We start from the raw sequence: 20,494 nt of genomic DNA, 5'->3' as shown, positions 1-20,494 counted from the left end.
CCGAGCCGTAGTCTTTTACCAAGGCTTCAGCCGCTGCGCACCGTTCCATGTCAATAAAGAACTAAAGAAAGCTGAGATAGTTCCATTGCACACACAGCTGACTTCGGAACAAGGTCGTTCGCTGGAATGCACTGAACGCTCGCAAAGCGAGGAGCTTGTCACGCCATGGTTTGCGCGGATGCACCGATGTTGCCCGACTCGCGCGCCACTCGTTCGTTTGTAAAGATATACCATTACTAATTGGGTGTTTGACCAAATGCCATGATATTTTCCCAGCATTTGTGACGAGGGTTCATTCAGATGACACTTGTTATACTCGAAAATTTTAGGGGTCACGGTCGCTTTAACAGGTGCACTAACCAGTGAGTCCATCTTTGTCGGTCGCCGCGACGTCCGCTCCCGCATTGACCAAGGCCAGTATGGCGTCGCTGCTTCCGGATGGGCAGTAGGTTTTGCTGGGACGCGTTTCTGCATGCGATGCGAGTACGGTAAAGGTGTTAAAAAGGCGGCGTGAATCATGGAAAGAAGAGAGAAGTCAGGTCACCACTCAAGCTCAGCACTCTGTCGCGTTCAACATATACCGACAGCCAAATGTTAGATTTTTTTATTACACACAAAGTACAAGGCTGTTGTTTAGCTCAATGTTCCAAGAACACAGTCACCATGCTCACGACACGTAATCCACACTGTTAGGCACGTCAGACATCCGCATTCCTCCTTGGTGTACCGAAACTAACTAACTAACTAACTAACTAACTAACTAACTAACTAACTAACTAACTAACTAACTAACTAACTAACTAACTAACTAACTAACTAACTAACTAACTAACTAACTAACTAACTAACTAACTAACTAACTAACTAACTAACTAACTAACTAACTAACTAACTAACTAACTAATAACCAACTAAATAATGAAATTTATAGGTTAATAAATAAATAGGTAACAGATAGAACTAAAGAAAGAAAGGAAGAAGTAGGGGAAGTGTCATAATTTACTCATTCCTACGTATTATAGCATAGTGCCATTTGCTTCCTGCAAGTGACCAAGCTGTCTCTCCAAAAACAGTCTGACACATTTAAGTGCGCAGAACTGCAATGGCTTATAGTCCATCTGTGGATCTCATGTGGCGTGATCACCCTCACAAGTGGTCAATACACACTTTAAATTATTGTCTAGCGACGCTCAAAATCGCGTTAAAATAAACTAATAAAGTATAACATTACACAGAAACAACGGCATCGTGATAATTAAGCTAATAAAATTTAAACGTTTACCGAGCCATCTAAAGGTTTCGCCTCCACGAGAAGGTTTTCGTTTGAATACAGTTTTAAATTTTGGCAGCACCCGCTGATGAGCGGCGGAGTTATCGCGGAAGCATCATTTTCGTTTGCGCAGTAGCTGAGCTCACAGGGGATTCCAGACTCTTGAAAAGGCTCGATGTACGCCCTCACCGACACTAGCGGCCCACAGGAGAGGTGGCCTCCCGTCCTGGTCCCTGACGCTCACGTCCACACCCAGCTCGATGAGCCTCCTGAGTGCGGCGAGGCCCACTCGGACGTCGTTGCCCATCTCGCTGTTCGGTCCACACATCTGGGCGGCGTAGTGAATTGGGTAGGCGCCGTGGATGTCCGCCGTCGAAGGGTTGGCGCCCGCCGACACCAGGATGTCCATGCACTCCAGTTCGCCGCACACTGCGGAGACGAGGTGTTGGCTCTGATTGGAGACAAGGTAAAGTAACGGAATACTGAAGGCGATTCAAGTCCTTGACTTGCAAAGCTTTCTAGAACTTCTTACCATTAGGCCACCTTGAATCGAGAATGTCTATGGACAATATTATCTTTAATCACTTCCAACAACGATTATAGCAAGCATGCATAATCTTGACCTCCATCGCAGTCTGTCAGCGGGGCCATCGTAAGGGCTGAGGAATAGTTAGGTCAAAGCTGATTGCAAGCGAACACTGGCAACTGTCATATCATAAGAACGGGTTAGATGATTACGTAGTCGTCCACTCTAAGTAATCAGCCAACCCCCCCCCCCCCCCCAGCAAAGATGGCTGCCCCCTGCAAGCGATGAAAATTCTAGTCTATAGCAGGTCACCCTTTGTGTAGAAATGTTCACTGCATATCAGTGATAGCCGGGTTTGAGAAAACGCTCAGTCACTTTCAGTCGGGTGACAGAGGTTTGCTTAGCTCGGTCAAGTTAAGGAGAAAAATTCGAGTCGAGCGCCGTTTCGGAATACGGGGGTCTGGCAGTGCCGCTCACTCGTTGGCCTTCGTACGCCGCTATAGCAATGCTTCGGTTAAGTTGTTCTACGCGCTCTGGCGAACCGGATTTCTTAGGCCACACAGAAACAACTGAGTCGTCTTAGGCAAATGCTTAAGGGGCGATGTGACTTCAGAGGAGGCAGACGAGTTTTTATCAGTGAATTATTGTCTTTAGAAAATAACCGCCGAAAAGTGAAAATTGGAGGGAACGGTTGCTCGCCCAGCCGTTTGGTTCACTCATCTCTGTGTGCTTTTACTTAGTGGCTCAATTATATCCTCAAGCATAGTGTAAACTAGGCTGGCAAACAATCTTGTTAAATAGTGTTGTCTGTTGTCTGGCTGTGCAAGTTCTGGGACTACGTTGTTTTGTAAGTTTTCAAAGTAGTGCGCTCTGTGGGAAAAAAAATTTGGTAAACTTCAGCGCGCATCGCGTGTGTTACTTCTCCATTGTAATCTCTCGCGCTATATGTAGCGATGAATCTAAACAAACGCGCCAACTTTTTCGTTCTGCACCTGCCATTGCACGGTCCATGTTTCGTTTTGCTGGGCGCAGACTCGCTAAACGAGTTGATCCATTTCTTATGGTTTTGGCCCCTGTGCTGCTTACCATCACAACAACGCGACAAAAAGCCATGCGGTCTGTTAGGCATTTGCCTCAGACGACTTGAAGGCCAAATAGATCTCATTTTATCTCTCAGGCGATGGTATTTATGCTGTCCCAAAGCTTTACGCATTGTTACGACCGGCCCCAGCGTTGGGATTCTCCGAAGGTTTGCGAACCCCTCTGGGAGATCGTCGACGCATTCCCGGGATAGCCTGCACCTAAGACGGCCTTGCAGCCAAGCGAAAACAAAGGTCAACGCACTGGTTTTGCGCTAGAGAACCAAGCAAGAGGAGTTGCGGGGAGAACCGGTTCTTGACCGACTGTGTCGTCGACCCCCACCTCCCCATTCAGGCTCCTCCCTCTCGCCGGGAGAATTCCGGAATCTGCTGTGCGTTCATGACTATGTTTGGGCATTTTTTAGGGCGTCGTGACCATATTTGGGCATCGTGTTAGGTTGTGCCCCTCCATGTGTTGTGAGGTGTATTTCCCCTTCCTCGTCGTCGAGGTGCCGGGGCCACCGTATTGGCTGACGATGCGGACAATGCGCCCAGTGTTGGCAACGCGGCGCTATAAAATGCCGAAAAAGTTTTGTATCTCTCTCTCTTCTCTCTTTGGATCAGTTGATCACTTCTCAACATGTAAATAAATCTTTGTCGTTCGTTCGGGCGCTTCTTCTCACTCAATTGTCGGACGATGGATCCTGCTACGGGGCCAGATACCGAAAACGAGACCGGCAAGACCCGGAGTCCCAACAGCATCCATAGTGGCTACTTTCACTGCCTCTGGTATCGGCCCCTCCATTCAGCAAGTGACAATGTCATACGATGACGTCGTAAAACGAGGTCACGTATTATGAAGGCTCATTGACGTCACAACGACGTCAGAAACATTTTCAAACTGTGGCATCCTCACATATTATTGATTTCTCGCATCTCTGAGTCTAACGGCGCGGACTGTCACTTTTGGCGTACGGATAGGCTTATAAGTTTGTAATACTGTAAAAAACCCTTTATAATGATAAAAAAAACTCTACGTAAATCTGTACCGATTGTCTGTTAAGATGAGCACCAGCAATACGTATACTCCGTTTCCTCGGTATAGCCCGCCCCTGCACATAACCCGCAACCCTTAACACTGAGCAAAAAAAAAAAAGAGAGAGAGAGAGGAAAATAAGAAAACTGCAATGCCCCACTTATAACCAGCAACTCACACTTGAAATACATTTTACCGTTCTCCTTTTTCTTACGGGTTGTGTGCGAGAAAATGGGGTATGTGTTCTTTTCCACCTATCGGTATTTTTTGTAACTCATATGTCGTCGTCTACTTTTCAAGAACCAATGATAGCGCAATAAATATGTGCAATGAATACTGTGGTATTTTTGGGCGAGTAACGAACTGTATTGGGAATGCATAATAGCTATGCGCATTTTGTTCACTGCCAATGAACTGCCACTATGCAATGTAACATGGTGTTCTAATATACTGCGGATACAGAGGCCCTTATCAGGCATTACTCGCTTTTTGCTCCTTTCTCTTTCTCGAAGTTGAATTCAAGATGAAAAAAAAAAAAGCCACAGCTTTGCCGCAAAGACGAAGCAATGAATGCGATAGTAACAAATTGGAAGGTCATGCGCAGAACGGCAAGCAGATTGAAACGTGCCCCGCGTTTATCTGTATGGCTGTACCCTTTATATTGTAGCTGTACCCTTTCGATTGTGAAATGCCGAAAACACGGTAGTTCCCCTAGAGATGCCCGTCAACAGCGGTAAGTGGTACATATAAATAGCTTGTCGTTTGAACGTTGGAGGAGGTGGTTCTCCGTGGCTACGTGGTTATTGCCTCACATTAACGACTCTCTCTCTCTCTCTCTCTCTTTCTATATATATATATATATACTTAGTCATCCAATAGATAAATATACGGTTAATGACGACGACGTCGATTCCGGCGGCAATATTAAGTGGAGAGGGTCCGTATAACTCCTATCGCTATAATAAACACCCATTCACACATTCATTCATCTCTCCTGTGCCCCTCACCCGTGGCCCAGTGCACGCAGGAGTGCTTCTCGTTGTCGACGCAGTTGACGTCAGCGCCCCGCTCGACCAGGAAGCGAACCATGGTGCGGTTTCCGGAGATGACGGCGAAGTGCAGCGTCGTGTAGCCTTCCTCGTCCTGCACCGATGTTAGGCCCGGCTCGTATAGCAGCAGCAGCTCAGCGCAGCCCGTTGTCAGGTTCTCGGCACAGTAGTGAAGCGCCGTCTTGCCCGAACGGTCGCGGGCGGCCGTCAACGAGGGCTGCGAGGAAGGCGTGAAGAACTGAGAAGACCTTACGTGTTTCATCAGAGCTGTGTTTGAAGCTTTAATAAGAACCCTGTGATTAATGTGTGACCACCCTTAATGAAGTAACCTGTAAAACATGGACGTTTCTGGTTCATGATGTGAAAACGACGAGTGAACATTGCAGGCGTGCGCACATTGTCAAGGGTAGCCTGTTGGCCTTGTTAGCGTCACATGTTTGTAATGTTAAGTGCAGAGCTACATTGTCGAGGACTGCTCATTGGACGGTGTGTGTTCCCTTGTTCCATCCGTCCTCGTCCATTCAGTGCTGTGTTTAACTTTGGAACATGCGAACATTGTTGTTGTGCATGACCATCTTCATGGGTAAATATTGAGGTGCATTATGAGGATGGACAACTTCATATTGCCAATTGCTACGTAAGAGAAGAATAGTAGCTGCAGAAATAGCTAGGCATTAATCTGAGTGACTAAGCTCTTTTCAAACTTGTTATCTATTAAAAAAAAAGACGGAAAGGCGTCCCTTCCTCAGTCATTGTCCATATTTTTGTGCTGTTTTTACTTACCAAGCATGCACCAACAACTAGCTCAGCTTTCACTTCTAGAAAAACAAGTTTCTTAAGGTGAGATAAAACTTCTCTGTAATAAATTACAGCAGTGAGATACATATTCCGCTGTAGTTGCTAATGAAATGATTTATATCAAGCGAGTGATTTCTAGAAAATGGCGATTTACTTTCACACCCACTTCCCCTACAGCCTAAAAAATGACAAAAAAAAAACACTCGCAGAGCCACTGATCTATTTGCCCAAGGTAACTCAAAAACGAATACCTAGATGTTTTTATTTTGATGTACAGATGGCATGTTACACCATGGCGCCATCGTATGGTGGTGTCCTCACGTGATTTTTTTAATGTGAAGCATTTTTTCCAGTGGCTCTTAGAACGTTTCTATCTATCTATCTATCTATCTATCTATCTATCTATCTATCTATCTATCTATCTATCTATCTATCTATCTATCTATCTATCTATCTATCTATCTATCTATCTATCTATCTATCTATCTATCTATCTATCTATCTATCTATCTATCTATCTATCTATCTATCTATCTATCTATCTATCTATCTATCTATCTATCTATCTATCTATCTATCTATCTATCTATCTATCTATCTATCTATCTATCTATCTATCTATCTATCTATCTATCTATCTATCTATCTATCTATCTATCTATCTATCTATCTATCCAGCCGCTTACGTTTGGGTGCTCTCGTGGTCACCCCCTTAACTTGGCGTGAACCAAAATTAGCATAGGAGGGTAAAATGGTTTGACGTACATTACGCGCTGGTCAAGACATGAATAATGTCACAATCCCGTCGCATACGTCGTCAAACACTTCCCGCCAGACAATGGCCCATACCGACGGGTGAGTTTGTGTTGCTGGCATGCGGGTATGTGCGAAATGTGATTGACACTTGGTATATACTTAGGAACGACTAGAACACACGTGTGTAATTTTAACGCGTGAGCGTCAAGACATAGCTGACATGACGATATCGGTAGCGTCGACCCGACGAATGCAATGAATAAATGTCAGAGTCTTAGCTGGAATCGAACCCAAGCATTCTGCGTGGAAATGAAGCATATAACTACAGAGCTACGCCAAGCTACGGAACTACTTTTCAAATAGATGCTGATCTTTGTGAAACGTGAAAAGTGGTTGCAGTGCTGCCTATATCCAATTTTATAAACATTACATATGTACTCCTTTTATACAGCCGTCACATCGTGTTAACGTCAATTCTGGTTAGTTGCCATGCGCTGTAGTTGGTTTATGTAGCAGTGTCTAGGGACAGCACTCTTGCGAGCATCAGCGCTACATATCAGAGTTCTGCTAATACGCAGGCTCCAGTTGGCACCGTTGCGAAAGTGCAAACCACTAGTTATATAAACATCTGCAACTCTTCAGCATATGACTGTGCGTGCAACATTTGTACATATATTTAGCGTCATTTTATGACGTGTCGCTACATTTAAAAAATGCAACACGGTCCCCTTCCCTCCGCATGCTTCGCATAACGTCGATTCTCAAGTACGTAGCGTTTGCCGAATTTTTTTTCAACACACTTGAAATTCGTCTAGATCATGGGTATTAAAACAGGGCCCACAAGGCTCTTAGTTGCGGCCCACGGCCCGCACAGGGACTATTTTCACATTTTAAGAAATGTTCTTACTTAGTGTGTTTGCGAGCTGTATGACTGCTTTAAAGCGTTGAGTCCGTGAGGCATCCCTTGTGGTCACTTCGTTTTGAAACATAACCGTGCCAAATATAATGTAATGCTTCACGATACGCATTCAGGTTAGAGCGATATAGGAAATTGATGACAACTTGTTTTCGGAATCCTGGCACCGAATATCGCTTAGATATGACCTACGTATGAGCCATGGGAAAGTTCTTTTCTGTTTTCTAAATTGCACGAACTCCCCCCCCCCCCCCCCTTTCGCTACTACCTTTTTCACTACGCTGGTGCTTGCGGGAATAAAGAGCGTGACATCAGCCCACTGTCTCAGGTGTGGTTGAAACCCATCGACTAGATGTAGCTTAGCTTGTGGGAATTCTGAAGCGAGTACAGCGCAAAACTGGGAATTAACAAGAACAAAAGACACAGGACGAACGCTTTGTCAGCGTCCGTGCTGTATCTCTCTTTCTTGTGAACGCGTGGCTTTGCACTGTCATGCTTCTGAAAATGTTAATAATGTCAAGGTGATACGTTGCAGCTGTCAGGGCATAAACTGCCTCGTTTCCTGAGGCACGAGTGTCTGGCGGCATCTACTGGAGCGTGAATGACTCTTCCTGAGCCGAAATTTTACGGTCCACCATATATAAGTATACTTCTCGTACAACGGCTGAATCGGCGTTCGTACTCTGCACCAGGCTGAGAGCTCTGCGGAAGTCGATGAGAATGGTTCAGCTAGAGGACACTCGTTAAATGGCACTTCGTACGATGCTAAAGCTTCTGTAGTCCTCAGAATGGCTGTGGACCTTAGAAGGCTTTACCTACTCTACCTGCAGAGATGATTGTCTGCCAAAACCATGTAGTACTCTCTGCGGCTACAACTGTATACGACAGGGCCTCACTGCACAAATCTGATATGTATAAGGCCCACGATGGTAGGACACCTCTTTGGGAAATGCTCAGTTGGCTGTTCCGACGCGCGCATGGAGAAGATGATAGCTACCTTCTAAAAAGTCTGAATTTTCTACAAAACGTGTGGATTTAGCAAGAAAATAACTGACCTTGATTACCTGCCAAGTAAATCACTGCATGAATTCGAAAAAAAGAAAGCAGCAGAATACCTCACCGTTACTGTACAAGCACCCTTGTGAGGCTCCTTGTAGTATAAACTGCCCTTCATATTTGCGCCAATTGAATGATTCGCTTCCCAAAGACACAAATAAAAAATCCCACTAAGGTTTACGCTATTTAGAAAAATGCACCCTACAAGTGATTCAACAGAACATTGCCACTGTTTCTTTTATCATAGACAATTAAGTACCTTGTGTGCTGCAGGAATCAAAAGTCAATGTTGGAGCCGACAGACGGAAATACAAAGTGCGGATAAATTTAACATGCAGGAGAACGTGCCTCAGACAGACTGGCCGACGTTTCGGTAGGAGGATGGCAAATTTTTGTCAAAGATGCCTTGTGACCATTGGTTTTCATCAGGTTAATGTTGATGTTATGTTCCATCGACAAATGAAGTGCACATAGAAAACATTCTCAAATCACGAATCGTAATTTACCGCTAACCCTCAAGAGGGAGATATATAACAGCTGCATCTTACCGGTACTTACTTGCAGAGCAGAAACCTGGAGGCTTACAAAGAGGGTTCAGTTAACATTGAGGATGATGCAGTGTGCAAAGGAAAGAAAAATGAGATTTGTAGCCTTAAAAGTGATAAGGAGACCAGGGTGGGTCAGAGAACAAACAGGTGTTATGGATATTATAGTTGAAATCAAGAAGAAATGCACATGCACCAGGCACGTAGAGGGTAGGCAGGATTAACGCTGGTCAGTAAGAGTAATTGAGTAAATTCCAAGAGAATGGGAACGCATGAAAGGGAGACAGAAAGCTAGGTGGGAGGATGAGATTAAGTAGTGTGCCGGGATAATGTGATCCCAGCAAGCACATGATGTTGGTTAAATAAAAAAAAAGAGCAGCCCTCTTAGCGGCCGTGCGCGTAGTTAGGCTGATGATGTCTGCGCTGAAAAGTACCCACAATAATGCGGAAAGACAAAAAAAGAATATCAACTTACGCTTTTCTTTCTGGGAAGCCTGTTGCATTTCGTTAGCGCAAGGTTCTCGGGAACATTGAAGAACAGAGTGTAAAATCCACTGCTTCCCAAGTTCGGCGCCATTTTACACTGAACAGGTACCAGCAACCGTTCTCTCGAAGCCCAGATGGTACACCCCGATCACATGGTTAACATTAAGCCGTCAACGCCAACCACTTTTGAATCGCAATGTAACACGTATAACTCGCTGAAAATTCTCTCCTTTTCACACAGGCGACATATGAAGCATCCTGCCCCGACTTCCGATGATGACTTGTGATGTCTGTCTCACATGAAACTGCTTCTTGTTTGTGGCACGTCGCACGGCGATCCGGCGTGTGCTATAGAGGACGAACTTCAACACAACAACACACGGTGAAGCTTCCACATCGCAATGTTTCCAGAGACACAATACCGAGACACGTAAACCGCTTTTAGAATGCCAAAAAACAAATACAAAAGTATCTTGTTCAATCTTTAGGCAAACGTTGTACGACACGCACTACGGCTTAGCCTAATCCACTGTTGAAGCGAAGCGCACAGAAGCGTTTTGTTTTCCTGGCGTCGGCAAGGAAACTATGTGCACCTGTTCCAAATTCGAAGCTTTCCGCAAATAATCTGTCACCGTCTTTCTCGCAATACGACCATCAGTTCTTGGTAAAACCAGTACTCAGTAAACAAAGAGGCACATGACTGCAAGAACGCGGCGTTTTCTAGAAGCTCTCGGGGCTGGACGGCAGTCTCGTCGTAAAGTACGACATCTGGTCACTTGCAAGAAAGCTACTGGAATGCTGCTCGCCGCGCCCTCTTTACCGTGTCGGTGTTCGCAAGTTACCTAACACAACATATTACGTAGCGGCCGACCAAAAAAGAGCGGAGGGTATTGTGGCTGAAGGTTATGCTGGAAAGAAGGATGCCATGAAGTATAGGTGAAACAAAACCTAAAGCAATCAGCGTTCGGGAGAGGAGGATGTGATCAAGAGGGCGAGGAAGAACATATGTTAATCGTCCCGGTAGCCGTATAGGCTTTTAATTTATGACGATCTAAGGTGAGGCCTCGTTCGGTTCGCCTTCATTTGCGCATGCGTTCAACGTGCGTGCTTCCAGGGAGCACGTTTGCTGCTGCATGAACGCCGTCATTAGCGCTCGTCCGGTCGGATAGACAGCAGTTGGCGCATAAAAATGGCCGTCTGCCACGTCAGTGGCGTCCGGCATTTTCAATGAAAGTCCCCCCCCCCCCCCTTTCCACCGGCACTGTCAGAGCGCTGACATGAAAATAGAGCTCGCGCAATAACGGATGATATAGGTGACCGGTATGTGCGATCCACGCCCACGCCCACTGATGAGGACGTATGAGCCCCACCCGTACACCATCTAGAAGCACGAGAGACAGATATCATCGTGGTCACTCTATGGTTTGACCCCGCACGCGCCCCACTCCGCGAAGGAAGTGGTAGCGTAGTTCTCGACGACGAAGTCGGAATGGTCGTCTTGTTGTCAAGCGGTGGTTACGCGGCATTGTTATCTTTCCGCTAGCTCGCAATGTCGGTTTTCACGCACGGGTGTACTTTTGTAGAGCTCCTACAAATTTGACTGACATCCGCTCAAACAGTCCACCTCATCCTTTGAGGACTGCTTCTTACGCGTACATCACATTTCATGAAAGCTGTGAATCAGTTGTCCGGCGACGTAGTCAGATTGGTCGGTCTGCGGTCATTTGTCAGAGATAATGGTTACCTTCGCAAGCCGACGTGCAATCTTGCTATTCACATGTTCTCCACTTTCGAGCAGTCCTCGAACTTCGATCGGTGTTGTCTCTTCCGGCCGCCGAACCTGGTTGCTGTCCGATTATAGTTGTTACAGACTTTTGTGTCAGACAAACAAGCCGTCAACACCAGCACACAGATGTCGGCGGCTGCGTCACCAACGTTTGTGCACGGGGAATGATGCACAGCTAAGCAGGTGCCTTGTGAATGCAAAAAAGAAACATGATTGCTCCATTTTCAGTATCAATGATAGCTCCATTGACCATGTGCTTGATAGTTGGATGCCCCGCAAGCTATTCAGCTCTCTTCCGCTGAGGCACACGATGCGATGTCGGAATTACAGAATACGGGGCACGCGGGAAAGCAGACTTGCCACTCTGTCCAGGCGCATAAAATTGAAGTATAAGTTACAATCTCGGGTATCGCTGCTTGCAGCGTGATTCCTCCTATATATATAGGGGGTTCGGCAAAGTAGTGCATAAGAAGCACTTGCCCTACTTAAGCAACAACAATAACCCCCAGTCACAGCGGTACATAAATGCATTAAATGAGAAGCACTCCTTTGCGTACGTCAAGCACTTTGGCGTCTATCTATCTATCTATCTATCTATCTATCTATCTATCTATCTATCTATCTATCTATCTATCTATCTATCTATCTATCTATCTATCTATCTATCTATCTATCTATCTATCTATCTATCTATCTATCTATCTATCTATCTATCTATCTATCTATCTATCTATCTATCTATCTATCTATCTATCTATCTATCTATCTATCTATCTATCTATCTATCTATCTATCTATCTATCTATCTATCTATCTATCTATCTATCTATCTATCTATCTATCTATCTATCTATCTATCTATCTATCTAATCTATCTATCTATCTATCTATCTATCTATCTATCTATCTATCTATCTATCTATCTATCTATCTATCTATCTATCTATCTATCTATCTATCTATCTATCTATCTATCTATCTATCTATCTATCTATCTATCTATCTATCTATCTATCTATCTATCTATCTATCTATCTAGCTGCTTACGTCTACTCCGAATCTAGGGGGTGCTTTCGTGATCACCCCTTCATTTCGGCGCGAGCCAATATTAGTACAGGAGGGTAGGATGGTTTGCCGAATAGGACGTGCTAGTTAAGACATGAAAAATGTAACAATTCCATCGTGTGCGTCATCGAACATTTGCCGCCAGGCAGTGGCACATACCCGTGGGCGGGCATGTGCCACCGTCACTTGGTGTCTACCCAGGATCGACGAGAACACATATGGGTAATTTTAACCCGTTAGGGTTAAGAAAGATATGATATCGGCAACGTTGACCCGACGAATGCGAATATTAAATGTCATGGTTCCGGCAGATTCAAAGCATTCGACCGCAGAGCCATGTCAGTCCTCGGATATACTTTTCAAACAGACCCCGATGTTCGTGAAACATCAACAGTGGTTGCCGTGCTGGCTATCCAATTTTATATACATTACACATGTACTGCTACCATACAGCAGGTACATTGAGTTAACGTCATTTGTAGTTAGGAGCCATGCGTTGGAGTTGATTTATGCAGCAGTGTACAGGGCTATCATCCTCGCAAGCTCCAGTGCTCCATACTATAGCTGATCGATTCTGGTGTTGCTAATACTCACAATCCTGTTGGCATCGTTGTGCAAGCGCAAACAACTGGTTGCATAAGCATCTGCAACTGTTCAACATGTGTCTGCAAAATTTATACATAAATTTAGCGTCATTTCACAGAATATCGCTCAATAAACAATTGACAACACTATCCCCTTCCGTCCGCACGCTTCGCATCACGTCGACTGCCTAGGTACGTGGCACCGGCTGAATTTTTTTTACAAGTTTTTAGATTAAGACATGCATTGGAAACCACAGGTGGACGTAATCGACCCAAAATTTCTGCTTTATGGCACGCCTCGCGGTTGTTTACACGCGTAAAGCTGAGACAATAAATAATTTCTGAGAAAAAGAAGATGGCTTCTGTTATTTACGGTGCACACAACACGTACATTCTGGGTAAGTAATGGAATGTGCAGCAGTGACCGAGCATCCAATACAGTTCTTGGGCGCATCTCGCTTATCAGCTCTAGTGATTTGCCATTGATCTCTCGTATTCGTTGCGGAAAGTCCTCTTATTCACACCCCTTTCCCCCCCTCACCCCACCAAAAAAAAAAAAAAAACGAGTGTCTCAAACGCGTTGGCTTGCACATAGAATAACTTGAATGATGACAATGCACTACAGAATCTTTGTTATATACAAATATGGGGACCATCATCTCTAAAAAATATGAATTATGCGCTGTAAACACTTTCCTTTCAGACCAGTTATACGCTTAGCGCAAATCGAATGTGGCGGCGCTTCATGGCTTTGTGCTGAGCGTAGCGCACTTCCGCGTGCACATTATAATTAATTTATATCAGTTTCTGTACGCGAACGACATTAACTCGAAGCTAAGGGTAGTTTAATTCGCCATCACAAGCGATTACCTAGTCGTCGTCCCCACCCATTTCGAGCGCGTGCATGCCATGCAAGTGCGTCGAGTGGTATTTAATGAGTTGCTACCTATTAGCAAATTTTTTTCCGGAAACAGGATCTTTATAACAGTCACGCAGTCCACTTTTTAGTTAACAACATCGCAAGCTAATAAAAGACGAAGTACGGATTGGCTTACTTTTTAAAGGTTTTCGATGGTCGAGTTGGTGAGTCATGAAACAGGGGTTGTGTTTGGGTCCTTTATGTTAGCATATTTCATGGGCGAAGCTCTTAGTGGTCTACGGCCGTCCCGCGCCCCTCCGGCGTATCCACAAGACGTTCATATCGACAAACAGACAGACGGACGGACGGACGGGCGGACAGACGGACAGACGGACAGACAGACAGACAGACAGACAGACAGACAGACAGACAGACAGACAGACGGACGGACGGACGGACGGACGGACGGACAGACAGACAGACAGACGGACAGACAGACAGACAGACGGACAGACGGACAGACAGACAGACAGACAGACGGATGGACAGACGGACAGACGGACAGACGGACTGACGGACAGACGGACGGACGGACAGACGGACAGACGGACAGACAGACGGACAGACGGACAGACGGACGGACGGACAGACGGACAGACGGACGGACAGACGGACAGACGGACAGACGGACAGACAGACGGACAGACAGACAGACAGACGGACAGACAGACGGACAGACAGACGGACAGACGGACAGACAGACGGACAGACAGACGGACAGACAGACAGACAGACGGACGGACGGACGGATTTTTTTATATCCTTTTGTGCGGTGCTCCTTAAAAAAGAAAGAAAGGTCATTCTGGCTAATGCTAGCCATGCCGTGTGCTGCTAGTTTTGCACTTCAGTTATTCTTTCCTATAGCTATACTCAGCAGAGTCACTGATGCATCAAGCAAAGTATTGCTTGCTAAAGGGAGAAGATGACTAAATACTTCGTATGTATAATACTCATATACTGAAGAAGTTCTCGTTTCACTTCATTTTTTTCATAATCAGCCTGACCACGCTAACTGCAAGACAAAGGGCCCTTTCATGCTTCACGAATAAACTGACTTTATGTTTGCCGCAGTTACGTTATCCCCGTAAACGTCTGAATCTCATCTGCCTGCCTAACTTTCAGCCTACCCATCGGGATCTTGCCTTCTGTTGGAATCCACTCTGTCCTTACTATTGTCAACTAGAATAATCTAGTTCACTATAGTACTTACCAATGCCTACATAACGAGCATTCGCACACTCTAAAAAGTCAAGGCTATGGCTACTAGAGTTTGTGTAAGACTATATACCGCAACGTTCGCCAACAGCTGAAAAAATTCCTATTGCAAATGGCTACAGATCCAAGACACATATCGAAATGAAAGCACTCAAAGCATGTGTAAGGTGCCTCACTCGTGCCCACTGACAGAAGACCGTAAGGCTTTTCTTTAGCTTCACTGTCAGAAGACCGTGAGACTCGTGCGACCTGCTAATGACGGGTCCGATGAGCGTCCGACGCGTTATTCAAAGGTCGCACGTTCTTGCCTGCTCAAGGTAACTTATCTATTGTCCATTTTTCTTTCTTCATATACACCTTACTATTAATAGTATTCCCTACTCTTTCCTTGGCAGTGTTGTCTGTTCCTATTGTTATCGTGTCAAACAAAAAAGGAGTCCTTAAAAGTTTCCACTGATTCCCTTCAACTTTCCAGTATACAGCAACGTCTCGCGTTTGATGGGGCATGTAAGACTCTTGCCCTAATGTAAACGGCATCAACTGAGAAGGTGACCCTTAATGCGTTATCATGAGAAGTCTCTCGGATTGGGTTTGATTTCATTTTGGACAAACCTATTCTTTCTCTGTCTCTCTGGGAATCACGGTTAACGAGCACTTTACCTTGGTGAAATTGCTGTGCTCGATATGCACCGTCGTGGTGAGCGGCATTTCGGTGCTGCACGCGTACAATAAAAAAACAATGGAAAGAAATAACGCAATTTTTGTGGTGAAATACTCTCTGCTTCTTTCCACAGTTGTCTTTTTAGTTGTGAATGCAACGTCCTTGGACAGTAGCAGACAGAAAGTATAGCGTGTTTGCTCAATAGTTTACTCGGGCTGTGCGAAAGCGTCCGGAACACACGTATTCGGTTCCCCACCTTTCAGCAGTGCTTTTTATACCATTTCAATAGCAATTGTATAGACAGTCTCGGCTGGTTTTTCGCCTACGGACGACTTTATGCCCTCCCATAGTAGACTGCCAATTACTCGAAATCGTTAACCACTTCGTTTCAAAACACCCTCTTACTTAATCCCTGAGCGAACTCGTACAAACATTGCCATCTCGCCTCGAAAGCACTTTGCACTTGCGTTCACGCGTCGCGAAATGAAGCCAAATTTTTGTGTCCACGGCCTCACTAAGAACGTGGTAAACTACCTCGTAAAGTAACTTATACTCTAAATCGTTAGAGCACGAGGTATTTTACCGATAGTAAAGTGTCTCGTACTCTAAATCGTTAACAACTTTTCATAGAAGTCTTGTTCTTTCTCTCAACTCATTAGGACAGCTCATTGCTATACCATAGAGTACATCGTGCTCTGAATTGTCGAACGTTTGTACTGAACAGTTGGTCTCCCGTATCAACGCTCTCATAGCTGGGCTTATTGCCTAGGTTGTCTTTGATCTGGAAGAGCTCTCTGCTCTACCATAGTAGAGCACATCGTGCTCTAAAGCATCGAACATTTCCCTAAACAGTCTTACGGGGTCAGCTCACCACAATGAATTTAAAGGCTGTTGCACATGTTGCGGTCGTCGCAAAAAAGAGTGGTTCCGTTCGCTCCATTCACTCAGTTAGCCACCGCCCCTTATAGCTATTTTGTCTCACATTAACTCCGAATTCTCTGCGATTTTCACTGTGATAATGAGGCAAGCAACGTTTCATGCCGCCGTTCTTTGTGACAAATACTGCAGAATTTCGCAAACGTAATATCCCAATGCGTGCTTTATGTTATTAGGTTTTCATGAACATTAACGAACAGCACGCGTGTTTCGTCATTAAAAGACACTTTTTAATCTAATTGCAACGTCCGCCATTAACAAAACAAACATGTCGACGCAATCTCGACGGCTTGACCCTATTTTGCAGGTTCCCGATTAAAATAATCTGCACGCCGCAACGATCACAGGGAGAAATTTCCACCATGTTGGTAGCTCGCTGCAGACCACTGCGACGGTAGCGAACTGCCTTTTTTTTTTCATAGCGAGTGAACGCGCAGTCTGAAAATTGTTGGAAAAAACTGCGCTACAGTTGAAACGAATGAGGCCAATTGAAAGGAATGTGCCAAAAAGTGAACGACCCCAACGCGAAGGAAGAAGAATTCTGAACACTTCGTGCTAAAAAAATACGTTGAATGTGAAGTAGGCTTCGTATACTATACCCCACTGACATGTGCCAAGGAATACATTGGGCGATTGGGAAGGTGCATCAACGAGCGGCTCAAAGAGCATTGGTATGCATGCCAGCAGACAGCCATCACATGTAGGTAACCTTTCTATGCACTGCAGAGAGTGTGGGTTCAGCCCAGTGTTAAAAAAAAACTACAATTCTGGCCAATTAAAAAAATAAGACTACACGCAAAATTTAGGAAGCTTTCACATATCAGACAAAGAAAACGCATGACTCAGTTCCAGCCCTAATGCACTAACCTCCCCGGAAATCAAATTCATCAGAAGCCAGAAATAGCATTTCAATCAGTATACTCGAATATAAGAACTTTGAATCAGCCCCACATCTGGTAATCGTAATCACCCCACGTGTTGCACCTGAGGACCGTGGAGCAAGATTGCCGAGCCCCACCCTCTTCGTAAAACAGTTTTTTTTCTTTTTCTAGAAAGCCTTTATTTTTCCTAGTTCGTTCAATAAACTTCAGTTGATAGTTTGCGCTTGTACTGTCCACTTCATTTTTTGTTTCCTCCGTGACTTCGTTTTCCGCTGCAATAGTATATAGCGCAATTTTTTCCAGTCACGAAAAACCAACTAGCCCAACACCTCACTTTGCTGAGAATTGCTACTTTTTATGTAATGTGAAACGGCCGTAAGCCATATAACGTCTTCGGTCGGCTACAAGATTGTGACAGCAGCTGCCCCCGAGAAACTTCCGGCCACTTCAATGATCACTCTCCAACAGCGTGTTTTTTAAAGTTGTGCCTGAGCAAGGAAAGACTTTGTGTACGCTTTCAGAAAAAGAAGGCGCCTAAAGTTATTGGCTAAATCCTGTAATATTATGAGTAGCTTCGAAAAATACTCATTTGAAATACTTGACCACACACTGGGGGAACAGTGTCGAAAACGTACGCGTTATTCGCCAACGCTATACTGCTACGCAATCGCTGAAAACCGGACGCCTCCAGCGCCTGTATTTGTAAGCGAAAAGGTCTCATGGTAGAGTACCTACTGTACAAGAGTCATTCATCTTATGTTCTAAACACGAACGCTGCAAATCAAACGTACACGTCGAGATTCCCACGACAAGCACACTTACAAGGTTCCGGGATCCCGCTTCACGTATGAATTGGAGGCCAAGTTATCGGCACGCTCCATCACCAGAAGGTCGTGCCTTGGTCGAGGGTTGGGAGCCCCGACACATTTTGTAACACGTAGGTTCGAGAAGTTATTCGCATTGTACAGCTACTTGTTTACCACGTGAAGAGAGAGAGAGAACTCTTTATTAAAATACATATAATCGTACATGCGTATTAGCAGTTGGCCATACAACCATGTATTTCCGAAAAAAAAAAAAACGTCCTCTGTACTCATACGGGCAAAAACGCCAGGTTCCTGGCATGCCGTCAGTCGGAGAGGTTTCTTGCGGAAGCAGTCTAATATTAGAATAAATGGCTTGCACTCTTGTCACTAAAACTACCGTGTTGAAAAATTCACACTCAGGGAAGCGAAGTTTGCCTTGTCACGTTAATGTTTTTGGTACATGGCATGCAGGCTCTTTCGTTGTTTGTGAACATAGAAAAAAAAAGCAGTGGCTAAGCTTGGCTATGCCAAAATATACGTAGCGTGAGCTACGAACGGTTGAACGGACAAACGAACGGGCTAGCATGCGAGCTCACGCGATTTAAGCGACAGCCCACCTGTGACCCCTGTCACTCCAGGTCCTTGCGTTCAGGACATCACCGGATCGCCAGCTCTGCGCCTTGAGACGTCGCTGTTGCTCGGGCGTGCGCAGAACGGCTCTCGGTAAGCGGCACGAAACTACTCGACCTCGGCCAGTGCAGCTTATACCTTACAAAACTCGTATGGTCCTTAACAATTTCTGCTGAGACGAATGTAAGGCGACATCAATCTTCTATTTCGCCTCCTTCGATGTAATACTGATTCTTTAGTTTCATACACTTTTTGCATACGCTCGATGGGATGCTGCACAATACATGGCAAAATGATGTTTAGAGAATGGACGTCGTAATTGTAGACGCAGTACTGATAATTTGACGCTCATAATTTTTTGTTCTCTCAGCTAGCGACGTTTGTTGTACCAGTCCACCGGACTATAGTGTACTTCGAAGAACGAGAAACAACCTACAGTGTCCATTAGTGAATATGCACTAGATTGAGAGAGATAGAGAGAAAAGGGTAAACATTCAAGGTTTAAGTTGAGCAATCCTGTGGCCACGTTTCAATGATCGCACCCAAGGAGGATTAAACTTTTTTAATCCTCCTTGATCGCACCACGGGCTCAACATGCCAAAGGTGGGTGCAGCTACCGAAACATCGATCAAGCCATTTCAGTTGTCCTACCGTTGTTAATTGAAATTTGACTCCACGTCATGCCTTATATATATGTGTCATGTGTGTACAAAATCCACATTAAAGGACTAAACACTTTTTACTATACCCTTGTTAACCTCACATCTGTACTGTCATATGTTTATGAAATGCACAATAAAGAAATACACGCCACTTACTACAGCTCTGTTAAAGGGTAGACATTTCAGACAATAACTCTTGCTTGTAAGGTGTCTATAAGGGTCAGATAAGGGACATGGATAAATAGGTCCCTGTTTCTCCCGCCCTGCTCGAAAGAAGCTTCCGAAGCAACCTTAATTAAATTTATTTCTTAAAATACATTGTTACAGCACACGCGGTAAGCACATATGCGAGTTATGTGTGCATACGGATGACGTCACCAATCCGAAGACGAAGTGCTGAAAGCGGGCGAAGCTGAGCCCAAGCGCCAGCGTAGAGCCGAGGACTCCGAAACGCGCCTAGATCTCGAGGGTTACGTCTGGCCTAGCATCAGATACTTGGGTTCCTTCAGCCTGGTTTGACGGGCCGTTGGTTCTCATTCTCTTCTGCCTGGCCAGCATTTCCTGAACTCTATCAGACTAAAGCACTAGAACGGTAGTCCAAGCCCTGCGCGGCCGGAACTACCTGCACGCAGGATCCTGCGAATAAAGTATTTTTTTTCTCTCTCACCAAAACGCGCTCTCGCGAAGAAGAGGCAACGCGGAAAGTTATATCTTTTTTTTGGTAGGAAGCGCACAACTTTTACATAGGAACACAAGACACAAGCGTTTAACTTCAACAAAACGGCCCTGCCGCGGTGGTCTAGTGTCTAAGGTACTCGGCTGTTGACCCGCA

At 45.1% G+C, this 20,494-nt stretch overlaps 1 protein-coding gene across 2 annotated transcripts in view; it reads right to left on the bottom strand.

Moving 5' to 3' along the window:
* The window catches only part of LOC142764824 (uncharacterized), a 171,117-nt gene that overhangs the window by 33,423 nt on the left and 117,200 nt on the right, over positions 1 to 20,494 (bottom strand). For both annotated transcript variants that reach the window (XM_075865356.1, XM_075865357.1), the window contains exons 3-5: positions 4,919 to 5,177; positions 1,460 to 1,699; positions 361 to 468 (exon numbers count right to left, since the gene is read on the bottom strand). In XM_075865356.1, the coding sequence (XP_075721471.1) occupies positions 361 to 468; positions 1,460 to 1,699; positions 4,919 to 5,177 (607 nt within the window). The remainder of the gene's footprint in view (positions 1 to 360; positions 469 to 1,459; positions 1,700 to 4,918; positions 5,178 to 20,494) is intronic.

The sequence above is a fragment of the Rhipicephalus microplus genome, chromosome 6 (genome assembly GCF_043290135.1).
Source record: "Rhipicephalus microplus isolate Deutch F79 chromosome 6, USDA_Rmic, whole genome shotgun sequence".
NCBI lineage: Eukaryota > Metazoa > Arthropoda > Arachnida > Ixodida > Ixodidae > Rhipicephalus > Rhipicephalus microplus.
Note: the sequence above shows the minus strand (reverse complement) of the source record. Positions and strands in the feature narration are given on the sequence as shown.